This window comes from Lates calcarifer, linkage group LG1 (genome assembly GCF_001640805.2).
Source record: "Lates calcarifer isolate ASB-BC8 linkage group LG1, TLL_Latcal_v3, whole genome shotgun sequence".
Lineage (NCBI taxonomy): Eukaryota > Metazoa > Chordata > Actinopteri > Centropomidae > Lates > Lates calcarifer.
The window spans coordinates 6,874,336-6,894,960 of NC_066833.1; the positions used below are offsets into that span (position 1 = coordinate 6,874,336).

Below are 20,625 nucleotides of genomic sequence, written 5' to 3' on the forward strand. Positions count from 1 at the left end.
GAAAATTTAGAAGCATGCCTGCAGTCGCACTATTGTATCCTTTTTATCTGCATTTTTATCAGTCAGCACATCATATGGTCTAATATTTATATCACTGTATATTTAGAGTTTGGATGTCATAATGTAATATAGTTTCATTTATTTGCTCCACTTTGGGATTTTTTCTGTGGTTTGGCAGCCTTTTCATTATTACTTTAACATGTGTCTGTCTGTTAGAATGGGCACGATACCTCAACTTAAATCCATCGTTATGGTGTTTAAAAGTCTTATCAGTGCATAATTGAATAACTTGTGTCAGAGCCTGAGCACATTCTCAAACATTCCTCATACTCATACTATGTTTCTAGTAATGCTACCTCAGGCAACAACTTTTTATTCTCCTCTGCTCCATGTATACATTTTTTTTTAACCAAACCTTGTCTGAACTGTGAATGAAGTGCTTTTTTAGACCACTTCCTTCATCATTTCATTTGGATTGTTCTTCACCCACATTTTTTAGCAGGATAATGTGTTTGTTTTCATGGAAAGCATAAGTGTATGTTCAAATTTTTACAGATATTTTACAGCATCATTGCTTAAATTTAGAGCTGCGCTGGCTAACATAGAGTATGTTGCACTGGTGCTTGTGGCGCAAACAGCAAAAAGTTAAATCCATATCATGCATATCTCCCTCAGTGTTTTGCTATTTATACCAGCTATACTGCCCACCCCCTTGTTGCAGAAATAATGAAAAATGAAGCTGTATGACTTATTATTTCTCTCCCTTTCCTTCTCTCTCACAAACCCCTGTGCTGCAGGTACACCTTTTTCATTGTGCTGTACCCCATGGGAGTGACTGGGGAACTGCTGACTATCTATGCAGCCCTGCCATATGTGCAGAAGACAGGCCTGTACTCTGTCACTCTCCCCAACAAGTACAACTTCTCTTTTGACTACTACACCTTCCTCATCTTAATCATGATCTCCTACATTCCCCGTAAGTCAACAGGCAGATGTTACTTCTTTCCCCTTTTGTAGTTACAATGAACATTGCAAATGTGCTTCCAGTAAGAATTTGCTTTAAATTACAAATATACAGTGAAGAGAAAAAAAGAAAAATTGGAGACATTTTCATAATTACAAGATCTTTATGTCATAATTTAGAGAAAATGTAAACATGGCCTAAAGATGTTTTGAGACTGAACACAAGGGAATGTCTTTACCTGGCATTATTCTTTTGAATTTGACCACTGATGGAGATTGTAACTAGAAGACAGTCCCTCCATGTCTTTTCTTTGGTGCAATTTTGTAGAGGTATTTTGCAAAGTTCTAAAAATCCAGTTGTTATTGTTTGATGTTAAAGTTTCTCATCCTGATCTTCCTCTGCCCCCTCCCCAGTCTTCCCCCAGCTTTACTTCCACATGATACGACAGAGAAAGAAGGTGCTGGGCCATGTAGAGGACTACAGCAAAGTGGAGTGAGCTGAATAGTATTCAGACAGATCTCATTGAGGGGGAAAAGAAACCAAAACAACCAAGAGAAGAGGAACTAAATCATGTCTGCTTATTGACACACTAAACCAGTTTTCAAACTGCCAGAACTGACCTGGCAGATGATCCATTTATCAAGCAACATCATTTTTTTCCGGCTGTTGTCTGGGTTGTATAGATGCTCACAAATTATGAATGAACTGGTGTTATTTATTTTTTTTCTTTTTCCAATGAACAAACTGCAGTTAATTTTGTATAGTCAGAGAGCTTGCAGCTACTAAGGAACTGTATTTTGACTTGGATACAGTTGAGCTGCTAACTAACCAGTGAGCAGAACTCATTCACAGCATTGAACTAATTCATGTACGAATAGAATCAGTAACCTCCTTTCCAAAAGACTCTATAAAAAAGCCCAAATAGATTTCTCACTTCCCTACGTCTCATCTTTTTTAATAAGCAGTTTTCCTTTACTACACTGTAGAAAGTATAATGTGAAGACTTGTGTTACAACTAGGTTGTCTGTAGGTTTTGCATCTACAGTGTGTTTGTTGGTGCAAACCGTGGTCCAGATTTTTTTTCTTTCATTCATTTCAGTCAAAAGCTTGACTACATTCCTAATTTAGTCCAATAAACCTTTTTTTCATTCTGTGTTTGCATGGTGTTCTATCTATTTATTTGGTGTTTGCTCAGATGTTGTTTTGACTTGGGTCTCAGTTGCATTGTTAGCGGTCTGACATTGATTATATTGACTCGTTGAATGCTTAAGTTCCCCAAGTTTCCCAGTGATGATTGTGAGTTCTGTCTTTTTGTTCCTCATAGTTTGATGTTTACTAACCTAAATCAAGTTGTGTGAAGAGACAAGTCATGTTTTTCCTCTCATACATCCATCCAAGTTCCTCACCTCCTTAGGTGATTGCATTTTCCTTTCTTTTAATTATTTAAAGTAACTACTTTTAGCAATTTTAGCTCAGTTAAAGTGATACCTTGCAAACCATCCAAATTAAAAGCTCACAGTCTTCAGTCCTCTCCCATCTCTAATTAATGAAAGGGGTCAGTATGTCCTGTAAGCGGGATGTTTTAAAACCTTTATCACAAAACAATTCAAACATCATGACATGTTATGATATTACACTTCAGCAAAAAAAAACAAAAAAACAGATAACACAACCTACAGTAACAACAATCAGATTAAATAAGCTTTGATATGTAACACAATCAAAATCGAACTGTAGCCCAAATGTGTGTTCGATGTTTAACTTTGTGGACTTTTATTTTAAGATACAGACTGATGTCGCTATACTTTAGTACATAAAAGTGGTGGTCATTAATTAGTATAGAGCTATATGGGCTGAAGTACTATTCCTAAGAGACATGTCCGAGTCAACATGGAAATAGTACTTATGAGAAACAGACTTGGTATTCATTCAGTTAGTGAGTTTGTAGTCATGCTTTTTCAATGAGGTGAATTTAATAACACACAGAACAAAGAGAGAACTGTGAATCAGAATAGTTCCACCTTTTCATTACCTGATGAAAAATAGGCCCATTTTTCATTTGTAATTGTCATATTTGATGTACATTCCACAGTGTTTTGTTTGTTTTAGACTTGTTACTTTTGTTACATTTTGGAATGGTAATCCTGAATGCATGGTATTTTGTTGGACACAGTTGCAGCTGTATAACACCAGGCAGAAAAGCATTCTAATACTGCCATCTTTTAGTAAAAACTAAACTGTAATTCTGCTGCACTGCTGTCCTTCCGAGTACATTTCTATACCACTGCGGGAAAGCAAGAACCTCAACCACTTGAGGTCAGCAAAAGCAACATCACCGCTTATGTTGCTCTTTAAATGGTCTGTTCAAAGTATAATATTTTTTCACATACCCCTCGTGGTATCTATCCGTACAGATAGTTTTGGTTTCATATGACACCCAATCTCATCTCTTGAGATTTCTGTTTCAATCATAATATATTGGACGGGAATGGAATTTAGTTTTGGTGCTCACAGCACTGAAAAATTACATTCAAGAAGTTAAAGAGGAACATGTATTTTTAGAACCAGTCACTTTGGATTAATCATTGCCAAACTTCCATTTAAAGAGCTGAAAAAATGTACCTGTCAAGCAGAGCAGCAATTAATGCCTGTGATACTGACAAGTCATGTCATTTTCATCTGTTGCTGTTGCTGTCATTTTCATCTGTTGCTGTCATGATCTTTTAACTATAATTCTTTAATGTTTGAGTACATAACTAACTTTAGCATTAATTGTCTTGAAGTGGAGGTAGTAATCTCAGAGAGGGATATCTCAAATATGTCTTGACAAATCTTAATACTTTTCTACTAGAGCTAAGTCAGAGTTTTTTTGTAAACTAGGTGAACTGACCCTTTAATGTTTCTTTAAATTGTGCTATAAGAGGCTAATGTCCATCAGTTTGCATCTTTTAAGCAGCTTGCCTCTTTGTTCAATCTTCCTCCAAAGCACACCAGTTATGTTGCTCTTTCCTGCTGTCATGATCATAACACTCTTTCATTCTGTATCAAAGTGAGCAGCCAGAGCCTGAAATGTCAAGTCTAACCTTTGTGCTATTTTTTTTCTCCATGAATGGTTTTGAGCATGATTTGGGATACTTGATGGAAATGTCTTGCAGGAGTGCAAGTGCAGCTCATTGTAAAACTGCATGAAAGATGAAATCTGGATGCCTGGAATGATGATCTTTGTTATAACATGACTTAAAAAAAGAAAAGATACAAAAGCATGGCATATGTTACTCCACAACTGGTTCTACTTAATAAAGTTTTGATACAAATGTTTTGCATGGGGCCAGCATACTTTGAACAGGTATGGATACTGAGTATATATTTACAATAAACCTATAATATGAGAAGAATACTCAATATCTTTATATATTACATATACTGTGTGTAACTGACATGCACTGATACATGAAACATTGGTGGCCCCTGAGTGATAGTGCACTTGTAATAATTCAGGGGGGGGACAGTTAATGGTTTCTGTGTGCCTTAAAAGTAGAGATGACTCATTTACTCATGCACCATGTAATCTGGGTGGGAACATTATCTGTTGTACAATTTAGCTGTGCTAGAAAGCTTCATCAGATGTAAACCAACTCTGAAATATCTTAAAACCTATTAGCCACACTGCCCTGCATTCAGACTCTAATGAAAATGAATAGATAGATAGATAGATAGACAGATAGATAGATAGATAGATAGATAGATAGATAGATAGATAGATAGACAGGGAAAAAATGAAAAGAAAAGAACTGGTAAATTACAGGTAAACCAAAAAAAATATATTAGTTCAAGTGGACATCAAGCAGAACAGATACAAAAATACTGAACCCTACATTTTCCATCATGCAACTTGATTGTGTCTTTTTATTGGACTGTCTGTTGATTCAACCATCCATCCATCACTCTTACATTATTTGGGGTTAATTACTAAAACTTGCCAAAGCTCCTCCAGAACCAGAGAGGACATTATACCACTTTTTTCAGACAATGAGTGACAGTGTGCAGGCAACAGGTTTTTTTTTTTGTTTGTTTGTTTTTTTTTTGGTTTGTTTGTTCTTTCTTTCTTTCACCACTAGCTTTGTTATTTTAACAAAGCTTTTATGACCATCCATATGTATTTCTCAGTCTCTTTATTGGGATACAAACAGAAATATGGGAAATATATATATTAAATTTTAAAAAACAACAACACAATTTTAAGAACAAAATTGCCTCTACATGCAAAAGTCAGTATTTAGTGTGACTTCCCTTGGTGCTAAGCACATCTTGAGCTCTTTTGGGGAGACCATCTTGAAATTTTCTGAAGTAGTCTTCTGGTATGTTATACCAGGCTTCTCTCAGCACTTACCAGAGTTCTTCAATTTAATTCAGTTCAATTCAATTTTATTTATATAGTGCCGAATCACAACAAAAGTCATCTCAAGGCACTTTTCATATAAAGCAGGTCTAGACCATACTCTTTAAAATATGGTATTTACAGAGAGAGACCCAACAAATCCCACCATGAGCAAGCACTAGGCGACAGTGGCAAGGAAAAACTTCCTTTTAATAGGCAAAAACCTCGAGCAGAACCAGGCTCAGGGTGGGTGGCCATCTACTTCGACTGGTTGGTTCTTCTTCATAGATTTAGGCTGTCTTCTGTTTCTTTCTCTGTACAGGTGATCCTATACTGTCTCTATAATATTCAGGTCTAAATTCTGTGGAGGCCAGTTCATGACTGTTTTCTCTTCAAATATGATTTCACCACATTAGCAGTATACTTGGGATTGTTATTATGCTGAAAAATAAAACCATTCCCAACTGGACATTTTGCAGGAGTGTTGTCACATCGTCCATGTAGCTTCTTAGGGCTGGAAACACTGTCCTGATTCTGCTCTCACTCCTCAGACCATCTGTCTTGCACCAGTGAAGATGATTTCAAAGACTGTTGTGAACAGGATGGGTGAGATCAAACAAACCATTGCTTTTCCCTTCTCAAGCTGCTGCCAACCAGTTGTGATTTCCTGGGTTGTGTAGGAGACATAGAAGTTGTTGAAGTAGGCAGAGACCAGGTTTTTGATGCATGTGCAGTGGAAAGTGTGCTCTTATAACTGTGATATAACTAACAATGACAATAAAGAACTGAATTGAGTTGAATTGAATTGAATGCATTGAATGCAGGCATGTGAAAGAAATCGAGTGCGAAGGTGATCAGCTGGTGTGGAACAGATTCGTAGGCCAGATCTAACCAAACCATGTGGAGATCTAAACTCCTGCATTTGGCCCTCTGGAATTGTTTCCAGATCATGGCAGAGTGAAGTGAAGACACTTATGTGAGGCTAATCTATCGGCAAGAAGCCCCTGCAAAGTCCCACTGTTAAAAAAAAGACGTGCTGAAGAGGATACAATTTGCCAAAGAACATATCGACTGGCCTAAAGAGAAATGGAGAAACATTGTGTGGACTGATGAAAGTAAGATTGTTCTTTTTGGGTCCAAGGGCCGCAGACAGTTTCTCAGACAACCCCCAAACACTGAATTCAAGCCACAGTACACTCTGAAGACCATGAAGCATGGTGGTGCAAGCATCATGATATGGGGCTGTTTCTCTTACTATGGTGTCAGGCCTATTTATCGCATACCAGGGATTATGTTTTTTTTTTTTTTCAATTTATTGAGTAAATATTTGAGTTTGTAACAAAAAATGCAGACTTTTTTTGAACAGCCCAATATCATATTTTCCTTCATTTTCTGTAAAGTAATTAAAATATTGATACATTTTTCTTTATGTTTTGATGTAAAATATAATGTGCAGCGTTCCCAATGAATGGAAATAAAAAATATTATAAGGATTTTGAGCTTTACTCACGTTTTAAAAAACACTGCTATTATTTTGAACATAACTGTATATACACATGTCCTGGAGAACCCAGGACCTGTGTTGCCCTGTTGCTGTCACTGAGCTGTTCCCTGATGTGTCTCTCTAACTCCTGTGAGGTGATCTCCCAGACTTCTTCTCCTCGAGCAGGTCTCAGACGTATTTAAAGAGATACGTGCTTTCTCCTTTCTGCTCCTGAGTTTCTGAATCCATTCTGCTCTCCTGAGTTTGGCAAGTCTGGATTTCAGCTAGTCGCAGTCACCTTTTAGTCCCTCCTTCTCTCAATCTTGTGCTTTCCTCCATGCTTTCTGAAGAAGGTGGTTGTGCTGCCCTTTAGGAAGTTCTGGAGGGTTGGATGTACATTCTGCTCAAAGCATCTCCATGCTTCTTTGTTGCTGGTTCTTAGCCACCTGAGCTTGGTCTGGTGGATTAGCTTCTCCTTTGATGGTTTTCTTGTGAGTTGGCTGCTTACTGGTTCACGGTGCATCACTTGCAGTGGGGCAGGCTCTTGCTGCTGGTGTGGCACTTCCTGCAGCGATAGCGGCTCCTCTCCCTCACCATCTACAATAGTAGATTTATCAACAGCGCTGTGGTGCTCAACCGGGTTTTGAGTCCTCCTTGTTTCACCTGCTGAAGCAGCGCAAGCTTGTAAATGGGTCCTCCTGTCGCACTTTGCCTTCCTTTGGTGAATGCGCAGGCCTTGGTGTGTTGTCATTTTGGACCGTCCACAGCTGCATTTCTTAAGGATCTTAGAGTCATTGGTCAGTTCCATTCCAGTCTGTTTCATGTTATCCATCGTAATTGGTCCTCCTTCCATCCCGCCTCCCGGAGGACTATCGGGCTGTCTTCTTCATATCATGCTTGTAGTTTCTGATGGCATCCATGCAGTGAGGTAATTACTCCATGAGCATGTGGAGAGGGTAATTAGCCCATCCACCCCTGTTGCATTCTTTCCTGCTGCCAGTCTGTCTCCCCTGACTGCCCTCCAGTCTTTCCTAGACGCCAATTGCCCTGTTCATCATTGGTGTTCCAGATAGACTAAGGTGATTTTATGTCAAATTCTGTGATCTTTGGCATTTTGAATGGAATGATGTAACTGAACAGTGGTCTAATGTGTATTAGTAAGCTTCCAATTAGTTAAAGTCATAAATGTGTATGTAATGCTAAAGCATGTCTTGCACAAACCTGATGTAACAGACCTTTTTCACTGCAGTCATTTTGACATGAAATAGTAGGACAAATGCAGGTGTTAGCAATGACATTAATTAGGATTCCATTCCATTTAGGTTCAAGAGAGCCAGGTTCCTGCTATTGTTCAAGTGTAAGGTGGGGCCTCAGAAAATACTTGCTATTTTAGCCTATAGAGGCAGTTTTTTTAATGATTATATATGGTCATTACACCATTGACAAAACAACAAATCTAATGGTGGCCTAATACCTTTGCACAGTGTTGTATCTACAAAACTCTTTTTTACTTTAACAAGAGAAACCAAAGATCTTAACTTTTTTTTTTTTTTTTTTTTTAAACTTTCACAGTGTAAAGATGGACAGGGGGTGACGTACTATACAGATCCCTGGCTTGATACCACAGTTATGAGGTATGAGGTTTCCAACGAATGTTGACGCCAATCAGGCCATGACTATTTTAATCTGAATACTGACTCAAATAGCAAATTCAAACAAAATATCTGAGATACGTGTGTGTATGTGTGTGTGTGTGTGTGTGTGTGTGTGTGTGTGTGTGTGTGTGTTTGGTTGCGCAATCCCCAGAATGAAATGAAAAGGTCACTCTCCATCAGGATGTGTCACAACACTGAAGCGCTTGTCGATTTAGATTTTGATTTCGATTTCAATTTCGATTTGCTTGGCATTATTGGCATGACGTTTTAAATAAAATATGTTGCCAAAGCATAAAATCACATATGTACATCAAAACACCAATAAATACAACAATAACTATATACAATAAAATAATAATAAAAAATGAGATAAGAAATAACAAAACAAAAAAAACAAGGAAACAAAATAAAATGTACATATACATGTGTATGTATATACATACACATGTATCCTGCATACACACAAAATCCCTACATCAAACTGTGTCTCTTTTTGTGACATGCTGTGACATACTCTCCTGCCACTTCTATTACAGAGCTTTCTTCTCCTAGAAGGATTTGAATCTGCTTGGCATTTTTTGTCTATATTTGGTGAATTCATTTTCTCTAATTTCTTTATATTTTGGGCAACTTGTGAGAAAATTAATTTCTGTTTCAATTTCACCTGTTTTACAATGTGTACAAATTCTGTTTAATCTTTCAAGCCATCTTCTTTTTTGGCATCCGGTTTCAATTGTGAGTTGATGGTCACTAAGTCTATACTTATTGTTTGTCTTTTTATAGAATGTTTTATTTGGCTTAAATATTGGGCTATTTGGAATTCTCTGTCTAGTAAATTATAGCGTTCTACTTTATTAATTGATTGGATTTCTGTTTTCCACTGTTTGGAATATCTAAGTTTATTATCTTTATCTATTTGTTTTACTTGTGAATTTGGAGTTATTCTCATAGTGTCACCTTAATATATAAATTTAATTTTCTCATTTGTTCCATTCCAGGTAATTTGATCTCATACAGCTTTGTTGTTCTAAGAATGATCTGTGATAATATGAATCTGTGTCTGATTCTATCAGATGGTTCCAAAATTTGATTCTTCTTTTTTTAATTTTAATTAAGAGGGGGAACTGGCCCAGCTCTGCTCTGCAGCTGTGGTTAGGACAGTTTCTGTGGACTCTCAGTATGTTTTATGTTTTCATTCTCTCCTATTTCATGAAAGACAGAATGATAACTGCACTGATCTAGAATGAGACTTTCCTATTGTGTCTCACCATGTGTTTACAGGCTGCAGATGGTGGGGGGATTCTTTGCTTGTCACACCTTGCACTCCATCTTCATTTAATTCAGCCAGTAGATCACACATTATGAATATCTGGAATGCTTGATGTTATTTCAGAAGTGCCAAATGGTTTATGTGGTTGTCATGGTGTTCATAGGAGTTGCCAACACACGTGGGTCATAATAAACAATTTGATGGAACACTGAGAAGGTTTTCTGAATCTTCTAAATGTCTCAGATGTGATTTTTGTTGGTGGATTGCAAACAGAGGTTGTCCTTGACTGGTTGTTACTGACTAAATCAGTGTTGCAAGATAAATAGACTGAATTGCTATTTCATTTAACTTCATCCATATTTATTATATTATTTGAATTACTGATCATGATGTGCTAAATACTCGAAAGGGCATCTACATAGTAGTGAACTCAGGGTCTGAATATTTTTTGAAGTTGCTGTTAAAATAATTCCCTTACTTATAAGATCCATAGCCTGTGTATCGTAGCTTTGCTTTTATTGTCTTTCTCTTGACTATTCCAATATCGCTTCCATTTTTCAGCTTTCCCTAATACTGTTTATTTTTCTGCCTTTTCCTCTTGTCCTTGTATTTCTTCCCTCAGTGAATTTTGGCGGTGTATTGACATAATGTAACAATTGTGTTGATATTTTGACCAGGAGTTTCTTGAAAAAGACATCTGACATTCACAATGCCACCCTGGTTAAATCAAGATTAAAACACATAAGAGATATCCAGAAGGGCTGGTGTCTTCACAAGAGGTTTCCTTTTACATTCTGCAACCAGCCTCCCTTAGTTCCGTAGGATCATATAAACTCCTATAGAATTCATAGCAGCAGACACAGACATATCTGTGCCACAAGAAGAGGCATCAACCACTTATTCCTATGTAGTGATAATAACCCTGATAAAGATTTTAGAGAGATCAAAAGCCTTTGCATGAGATGTCTGACTTTAGGGTTAGGGTTAGGGTTAGGGGGTTAGGGTTAGGGTTAGGGTTAGAGTTAGTTCTGACTGACTGATGAGATCATTGACCTCTGTGCTGGGTGAATGCAGACTTTCAAAACAATCTTACCACAAGGTCCATTCAGTAGCTGTTCTGGAGCTTTTGATTATATCATCAAACTTTCCTCAACTGATGTTTGATGTTGTCGTGAATCTGTAGAATCTGTTCAAACTGCTATTTTCTGAACTTTTGAATTCTGGTCTATACTAGGTTAAAACTTGAGACTAAAATGCACTAGTGAGACAGTTTTAAAGACTGCTGTCAAGACTGGACTTTCAATCTCAAGCTATATCTATTGTCTTGTCTGTTGTATAGTGTTCTGTCATGTGATCAGTTTGAAGTTTTGAGATGCTCTCTGAACCCGAGGCTTATTCTTTGACTACTCCTCCTTTAAAAAATGAATATGAAAGTGCTGCAGCATGTAGAATGTATTAGTAAATTGCCTTTAGTCTGGTTTAGTTACTTGTTTCGTTATTTTCGGTGAATAGGAGGGATAATGAAATTTATAGAAAATTAAACTTCTCAAACTGGCCTTTACAATCTGCAGTGTTCATCACCTCCATCTTATATACAAAGTCAGTACCTCTTAGATTTACTTATCCTTTACTAAATGACAGGAGCAGACTTTTGTGCATGTTCCCATCTCTTTGGTTTCTTTTGATGAGGTCTGTTTTGTTCTGTGCTGTTTCTAGAAAGAAGGATATTTGAGGATAAAGTCAGTGAAAACAAGGTGTGTTTTTTCAGTGAACTGAATGTTGTGACTGTGGCCTTTTCCTCCAGCTGTTTTCCTTTCATCCAAGAGCTTCTTTAGTCTTCTGCTTAGTATTAAAAATACTTACAAATTGCAATATTTTGTATATGCACTGAAGAGTACAAGACTAGATTTAGACTAGATTTACAACATTTTAAAATAATATATTCATATATTCATGGACGTGCATGGAAGAAGATTATCATAAACAAGAATTCCTTATACTTAACAATTAATCATGTTAAATAACTTAATAACCTTGCCGTATACTGTGGATAGATTTGTTTTTTGGTTTAATACCAGTTTTAATTTAGACTATATACAGATGAAAAATACCCCCACTGAAAACTGACCTGATTTGATTAACTAAATGGGAAGATTGTTAGTTTATTTTCATAGTATCAGTGTGGAAGCAGAGAAATTAATTGCATGTGGATTTGTGTGAGAAAACTCTTCATATAACTGTAGTTTACATAGCCCATGGAAATGTTGAGTGGGAAGGTTGTAATGAGATCAAATGTGTGTCTGTTTGTGTGTGCTTATATTAATATGTGTGTGTATGTTGCGTGTGATGATAAACTGCTGCTGAACAAGTTCATTTAACATTCAGATGATGGCAGTAGTGTTCTGTTTCAAATCAATGGGGAAAATGATCTTTAGCCTCCCAGATATCATTGGCTTTAGAAGTTTTTACATTACAAGTGAAAGCTTTTTACCTCAATAACCACAACATATGTATGTGGTTTAAATTACTGTTAAACATTAGATAAAAGCAGGAAACACACATGCACATACTGTATAGTCCACATTAGACTCTGAAGCAGTATAAATTATATTTGTTTAGATTTTAGGTTCATGTGATCACAAGTCTCCCTCATTAAAACACCTTCTTAAATTTGCCTGTATGTGGTCAGAGATTTGAGTATTGTTGATATTGACTGATAATGTAGCAGACAGCACCATATGGTGATTTAAGATTCCACACTGTTTGCTTCTGCTTTTTCTCTGATCCTGATGAGACATGTGAGGGAAGTCATCAAATAATCAGTAGCTAATTTTAACTATTTTGGTCTGCCTTTTTCTTCTGTGACAATGCATCATTATATATGAGCTGATCCTTCATTTTGTTTGTAAAATCTTTATGTGCTAACTACAATGTGTGACCAAAAGTATGTGGACACCCCTAATATGTTTGTGTACTTTTGGTCTGGGGTTTGTTTTTTATACAGCGTAGGCCTGGCCTCTTAGTTGCAGTGAAGTGAAATATGAATGCTATTGCATATGTATACACTACAACAGTGTTCTTGTAAATTTCCATCAACAATGGTTTTCTGAGTTAGGTGTGGAAGAGATTGGTGGCTGTCCACAACCTTGACTTCAACTACACTTGGATGAACTGTGTACACTTCAAACCAGGCTTTATCACCCACTTTCAGTGGCCAACCTCACTCATGCTTTTGTGGCTGAATGGGAGGAAATTCCTGCAAACATGTTCAGAAATCTGATGGAAAACCTGAAACCAGAAGAATGGTGGATGTTGTAACAGCAGATTAAATGTGGTTTTGGAATAGCATATTCAGCAGTTACATTTAATTGTAATTTTGTCCACATACTTTTGGTCATGTAGTGTAACTGGTAAATTCAGCTTTAAAATAAATGTATAAATGACATTATTTCTGCCTGAAATTTAGAGATGTAGAAGTATGCAGCAGCACAAAACTTAAGTATTCAAGTTAAGTGCAAATGCCCCAAAAGTGTCACCACAGTACCACCTCCAGTACAAAACATTTTCTGGCATTAACCAGATTTTTCATATTAATCTGATTGTTGTGTGAGTTTAAGATGGTGAGATCTCTATTTCCCTGTATTATTCAACAATAAATTGAGTTAGGTGTGTGTGAGAGAGAGGGAGCAAACAGAAAGAGCAAAAGGGAGCAAGCAAACAACCAGTCATGAGACAAGCAGACAAAACAAGTTGCACAACTTGAATCAAGATAAATTTGTATCTGATTTATATCTGAGTTCCCTTTTTATTTGATGAGGACAGTGATGAATAGAAGCTCCTGTTTTCTCTGTTAGCAGTTTTTTTTTTTTTTTTTTTTTTTTACCCTTGATGAATTCCAAAAGGGTTAAAGGGAATTCAGCTGGAGGTGAGCAGGTCCCAGCAAACACACGAGGCTCCTTGTCACATGCCTCCAATTTACATTTGTTAGCACACAATGTGAGCTTAAAAGACACAAATGCTCATCTCCCCTATGTAAATGGACACAGACTGACGGCGTAAACAGTGGAAGAAGTAAAACATGAGGTTGAAACAAAACATCTTGCAGCCAGGAGTTACCCTATATCGATCCCCCTCTTCCACAAAGATAGGCTCTCGATTAAACCATAGTCCTGACCAGATGGCGAGAGAATGCAACAAAATATATCTAAAGCTATCTAAAGCTTTTTTTGCAAAAAATGAAAACAAGTGCAAAGACATTATCCCCTCAATTTAAGCTGGGGATATGAAGTTGAAGTCACCGCCCATTCATCGAAAGCGACCGGGGGTCGCGCAGCTTCAGAAGTGGATTGACCAGCCTGTTGTCCAATGAAAGCACGCCAAAGCGTGACTCACCCTCTTCTTTTTCCAATGGAAGCGCCGCGGAGAGGTGGGCCGCAGAAAGCATACTTGGTTGAATGGCCATTAAAGCAGCAATCAGCGGTAAATATATTATAATGCCACGCTCCAAACAGACACCGAGCGGATTGTCCGAGGCTGAGGGAGAGCACTTTGGCACCGGGTAGACACTTAATGAAATGCTGCCGCTGTACGGCCGCGGATTCGCTTTGCGCGGAGTCAAATGAGGAGTCATTCTCTGGGGAATCGAACAGTGATGGACAGCTGTTGGAGGTTGACGATAAATTTACAGTGTTGTAACACAGGCTATACTATGGACCAGGGACCCCTTTTTTGTGGCTGCCACAGGAGGAGAAGGAGGAGCGGCTGAGTTTTCTCCTCCGCTCCGATCAACGCAACTGTGCGAGGATCGTGATGATGGTTTTTGGCCAAACGTGAGGCTCCCACCGCCGTCCATGCCGCAATGTTTGGTCAGCACAGGTGAAATAAGACTTGACGGGACCAAATAAGAGCTGTCAACATGGAATATGTCTTTTTATTTCCCCGCACCTCCGTCTTTTCTGTCCATAAACCGTATACAAGAAACATGCCCGCAGATGTAACGGATTCACAACGTAGTTAATGGTGTTGCGCTATGATCTCCGGGGACTATCTGATTTTGTGTAATGGTTTTATCATCCAGCTACAGCGCACGCTGCCGTGCAACCTCTCCATGGATGGTAGTTAATTGGGCCCAATGATGTAGAGCCAAATCCTCCTGGATCAAACGTTCCCTCCTCTCGCGGCGAAACTGGCTCCCCTGTGACTTTTGCGCATGTTCAATTGTTTTTATTCCCAAAGCCTTTCACCACTTCTGGTTATTACTTTGGATAATCCCATCTCGATTTTAAACGATTTTATAATGAATTATTGCCTCTAAAAGTGGAAGAGTAAACCGGTCACAGTGTGTATTGATTTGACTTTTTAATTTAAAACGCTCAGACTCTTTCAACAGTGACCAACCATGGGAAGTTCAGCTTACAACAGACATTTGATGGGGCCCATCTTAAAGACTAAATAGTTTCCAGACATTATTTTTTTAGTGGGTAAAACTTTTCCTTTGTTAAAGCACATTCTGTAGTTACCTCCCGTTATCCACTATGTCCAGATCAAACAGTGTCAGCCCACCCGGAGTCTGTGCGCCTGGTCTGAGGGGAGGGACCGAGCACAGATCAGCCTGGGAGAATCTGAGTCCGTGGCCAACGGGTGCCCATACTCGGCCAGATCCCCGCGCAGGAAGCTCACCCGGACCAGCAGTCGGTGGAAAGAAGAGGATGATCTGGACCACCGGCAGTCCGGGCGAGCCTCCACGACCGTCAGCAGGGTCAGCTTCAGGTCCAGGTCAGCTTGGCAGGACCATGGCGAGGAGAACCGAGACCGGCGCGTCCCCTAAGCGTCCAAACGACGAGGTGAGACCCAAGTCTGTAGAGCTAGGTCTGGAGGAGCGGAGAGCCAAGTCCGGGACCAACGAGGAGGAGGTCATGCCCGATGTTAACTTGTCTTTAGTGGCGTGCTGCACCAACGTCATGCACATTTTTAAATCCAAGAAATTCCAGTCGGAGAAGTTGGAGCGGCTCTACCAGCGCTACTTTTTCCGTCTCAACCAGAGCAGTTTGACTATGCTCATGGCAGTGCTGGTGCTGGTCTTCACGGTCATGTTGGGCTTCCACTGCTCCGGTGGGACAGCGAGCGTAACTTATGTGGTGGTATTTTCAGTTGCCATCTTCCTCACACTCATACTCATGGTGGTCTGCAACAGGAACGGGTTTCACCAGGATCATATGTGGATTGTGTGCTATGTGGTCATCCTGGTGGTGTTTCGTTATCCAGGTGATCGGAGTGCTGCTCGTGCAGCCCAGGAGTGCCTCAGAGGGGATCTGGTGGACCGTGTTCTTTCATCCATGTCATCTACACTCTGCTGCCCGTCAGGATGCGCGCCGCAGTCATCACTGGAGTTATCCTTTCCGCCATCCACGTGGCTGTTTCCTGGATGTTAAACGGCATGGACAGCTTTCTGTGGAAACAGGTATGTGGAAGAATACGCTTTATTTATAATGTTTTAAAATAATTTTCACAGAGAACTGGAATTCCATACATACACATTGCCCATGTTCTGCTGTGCCTGATTGCTATGCGCAATAACATGGGCACTTCCGTTGCTGCCGCTGAACTTGTTTTACTTCATTGCCAAAACTTTCTGTCCTAAGTGGTATGCTCAGAATCTCTAGGGGTCAGGGGAGAAAAAGAACACTACCACGTCACGCAGGGTAATTCTTCACACAGCTGACTTTTTGTGTGTACAAGAAAGTGCAAAACAAATAGGCTAATGTTCTGGAAGAGAGACTGTCCAAAACTCTACGATCCATCAAAACCACAGAAACGCACAAGATCCAGAGTTCTTGGAGAGATCAGGTAGACAAGTGTGATGCACCCAATAGGAGGCTGTGACAGCATACTTTTTGTTCTGCCTTAGAGATTTTGGCCATTCAAAACAAGCATTGACCCTTCTGCCTTCAGATGTGGTCTGATCTAATTTATGCATACCAAATTGTTTAAGTCTTATTTTTGCCTGAAGATCATTGTGTCAGTCAAATGTGTTAGATGTAGAAGTTAGATGCAATTTGGCTGATCAGAGAGGCATTTTATTTTTTAACTGAAGAGGTAACTGCTAGGTTATGGTAAAATTGATACTTGGAGGAGCCCAATCAGATCTTGGCAACCTCTGCATGTGTAAAGCTTTTTTAAAAATTGGCATTTAAGCGCACTTAAGCACAAAAACCCTGTCTCCTTCTATTCAGTCACTTGCTGTCACCATGGTTGCAGTCTGACTTTTCAACAAACGTTAAATAGCTTAATGGACAAATTGAGCTTGTAGACAAACACTTTGCTGTGAGATGTAGCTGTTGGTTGCCATGGAAATTGCAGCTGGCCTGATACTCTATGCTCTATGCAAAACTATACAGTCAGATTTTTCCTTACAGTTGGAGTTGGCTGGAGTTTCCTCTTGTATTGGACTGCAATTTAAGCATTTGCCAAATACAAATTAGAAAAAATGGATAGTTTGACGTATGTTGTCCAACATCACTATTACAAGTCTTTAATCACTTATGTTACTCTTAATTTTGCTGCAACATCTCATTGTGTGTCATCATGCATCATGGGACATGTCTCAACAGCAAATGTTTGAGTGTAGCCACACATTTTAGCTCTTACCTCATTAGAGATGGACAGTAATTGTTTAATTACTGACTAGATTTCCAAAGAAAAACCAATGGATTCCTTTAAGGATGGAATGTTTGACTGTTTATTGTTTATTGTAGTTTTCCTGTAACTGACTTGTGATGATCTTTATGAGAACACATTAGAATGCAGAGGATGTTTATCTGACATATGGGGTTTCATATTTAATTTGAGTGGGTATATTTATTATATCTTTAAACAACAGCTCAGATATGTAGCTAATATAAATCTTGCTCTCAACCTCTTAATATTGGCCTTGAAGCACATTTGTAACCATGGATATGTATCATTTTTAGGACTTACTATTTTATAATAAAGTGAAGAGTGAACTGCTGATTAAATGCCCGAAATTGAAGCTGTTTTACAGAGGAAAAAAATGTTTGCCCTTAGCTTTGGAAACTGATTTCAGGTCCTTTGTTTTACTTCATCTGTACATGTAATAAGCTTACATTTGGTAGTAATGTGCTGCTGAGCCTACATGTTCCTCATAAAATCTAGGTGCCTCTGGTAGTATTTTTACAACATCAATATTACTTTCAAAATGTTTCTTTAGGGCTGGTGGACTTTATCTGTAATAAAGATTCTTACATAAATAGGTTTTACTTTCCACCACTATTTAAAGGTACATCTAATTGCATCATGCACTGAGTTCTACAACTCAGTGTTATTAATGCCAGACTGTGTGTGTGTGTAACCCCCACCTCATTCTTCTGGATGTTCACTCAATTTGCTGTTTTTATCAGGCCCTGTGCTGCTCATAAACATTTTTCCAACTATGTAGCTCTCCTACACTAAGCGCTTTTACAAAGATGACTCCTAAAAATTAGATGGTTTACCTCCAAAGGGTTTATCCTTAAATTGAAATATATGTCACACTGTATGGTCAAAAAGAAATGGAGATGCTTGTCCATGTATGTATGTGTTGTGCTTTAGGTCTGGCACTGTCGTTTCATGGTTTGGCCTAGGCCCATTGTTCCAATCAAGGGAAATCTTAATGTTACTGCACACAATGATATTATAGACAATAGTGTGCTTCCAACTATGTGGCAGCAGTTTGGAGTTGGTTGGGGAAGGCCCTTTCCCGTTTCAACACTGGTGTGGATCCATCAAACACCTTTTGGATGAATTGGAACACAGACTTAACTCACAAAAACATAATTTCCACTGTTGTTGCATTACAGTAACAACCACAGCTTTTCTGTCTTTGCTTTTCACTAGATGGTTGTCTAGAGGTGAAGGGTTTCAAAGCAGCCTGTCTTTCAGGAACAAAATTTTCAATATTGTTCATTTTTTGTGTTTTACAAGCATACATATTTCCAGTTTATATGTGATCAGTGAGGTAATGCCTATTTAATGCTGTACTTTGTTCTTTTAATTGTGGTACACACCACACCATCTTGTCCTTTCTTTTGATTTTTTAAATTGATGAGTAAATTTTAATGCTCCAGACATTAGCTGCTCCGTCAAGCACAGACCTGACATGTAAAGATAGGAGAGTCAGGAAAAGATGCTGCACTATACAATTGGTGGACAATGGATTGGAATAATGCCCATGATTGTATACAGTGGTGGAAAAAAGTTTGGACACCCTTAAATTTTACACAATCTCAAATATTATCATGAAATATCTTTTTTGTGTTTCAAAAGGTGTGGCTGCATTAGACAGACACAGACAAATACAAATGATATTTTTGTTTATTGTTTACAAGAAAAACTAAAAACTAAATTCTTGACAGTTTCAATATGTCAGTTCTCAACATTGTCGGTATCAAAAGTCAACAAATAACAGAGAATGTGTTCAAAACTGAACAAAAAATAAATAACCCATCACGTCATCAAATTAATATTTAGTAGTCCTGCCATTAGCACGCAGTAGAGCTCTAATCCTGGCTGGCATGTTCCCCCAAGCCTTTCACACTGCTGATGGGTAACCTTGTCCCATTCTTCTTGAACTACTGCTTTTAATTCTTCTAAATTCTTTGGTTTATGCTTTGAAACAGACCTTTTGATAATCCACCACAGATTTTCAATGGGCTCATGTCTGGGGATTGAGCTGGCCACTCTAAGACCTGGATACAGTGCTACTGCAGCCAAGTTCTACTGGCCCTGGATGTGTGGCAAGGGGCATTATCTTGTTGAAACATCCTGTTTTGACCTCAACAACAGTGCACATGCAGATGGGAGCATGTGGGTTTCGAGAATAATACAATACTTGGCAGAGTTCACAGAGTTCACACTTCTACTGCCTCCACCATGCTTGACAGTAGGTACTGTACATGTACTATACTGTACACGCCTGGCCTTCTGCATACCCTCACATTATCAGGAGGAAGATAAAGCTGGTAAAATGGACTCATCTGACCACAGAATCTTCTTCCAGTTCCTGGCTGTCCAGTTCTTGTGTGCTTGGGCCCAACGACGCCGGGCTAACCTCTGTCTCTTATTGATCAGGGGCTTCTTGACAGCCTTGTAGGACCTTAAGCCATGATCTAAAAGTTGGCCACGTACAGTGCAGGTGGAACACTGGACACCAATTTGGTTTGACCACTGCTGCTGAAGCTCCTGTGATGTCATTTGGCAGTTTTCCCTGCACATGCGGATCAGGATGCGGCTGTTGGTTCATCTGTATTTCTGCACAGTGTATCCAACTGCTGAAGGACTGCATCTGCATTGGCTATCTGGTGGCAGCTATACCCTTCCTGGCTGAGAATCTGTACCTTCAGGCGTGTTTCCTGTGTTAGGTTCCTTGTTTTAGCCATTTTTGTTTCAGAAGAACTTTCAAATGTTCTGGCTTTATATAGACACGAAGCACAGCAACAAAAACTGTGTCTTTTAATAAAAAGCACAACCTTCATTAATGGAGCACTGGTACCAAAATGACCCAATACTCAAAATTTCTTATGTATTTTTATGGAACCAATAAATTGCAAATTGCACTTGAAGACCTAAGAGTGATTCTTAATGCAATATTTCACAAATGCATTGGGTGTCCGGAAACTTTTTTCCATCATTGTATGATCCTAAAAGAGGCTTGCACATTAGCAATTTAACAGTGTGCCCTAGAAATTTGAAAAAGGAAATGTCCCATGCTTTATCGGGGCCATCAGTAGCGGATCCAGCTTTAGAAAGAGATTATTAAGTTGCACACCATTTAAAAGCCCAATGAAAGAGCATGAATAGCCTCATAATATGGTCTCAGCC

General features: G+C 38.8%; 2 protein-coding genes across 3 annotated transcripts in view; both read left to right on the forward strand.

Moving 5' to 3' along the window:
* LOC108897097 (very-long-chain (3R)-3-hydroxyacyl-CoA dehydratase 2) overlaps positions 1-20,625 on the forward strand; it is a 78,916-nt gene that overhangs the window by 47,380 nt on the left and 10,911 nt on the right.
* Positions 1-20,625, forward strand: part of hacd2 (3-hydroxyacyl-CoA dehydratase 2) — a 42,603-nt gene that overhangs the window by 11,067 nt on the left and 10,911 nt on the right. Inside the window, exons 6-7 of one of the 2 annotated variants that reach the window (XR_007812924.1) lie at positions 798-976; positions 1,378-1,983. Coding sequence is in view for 1 of the 2 variants with exons in the window: in XM_018667125.2 (XP_018522641.1) it covers positions 798-976; positions 1,378-1,460 (262 nt within the window). In the remaining variant the exon portion in view is untranslated. Of the gene's footprint in view, positions 1-797; positions 977-1,377; positions 2,120-20,625 lie in introns of those variants that run through there. The other variant, XM_018667125.2, reaches the window with a different exon arrangement.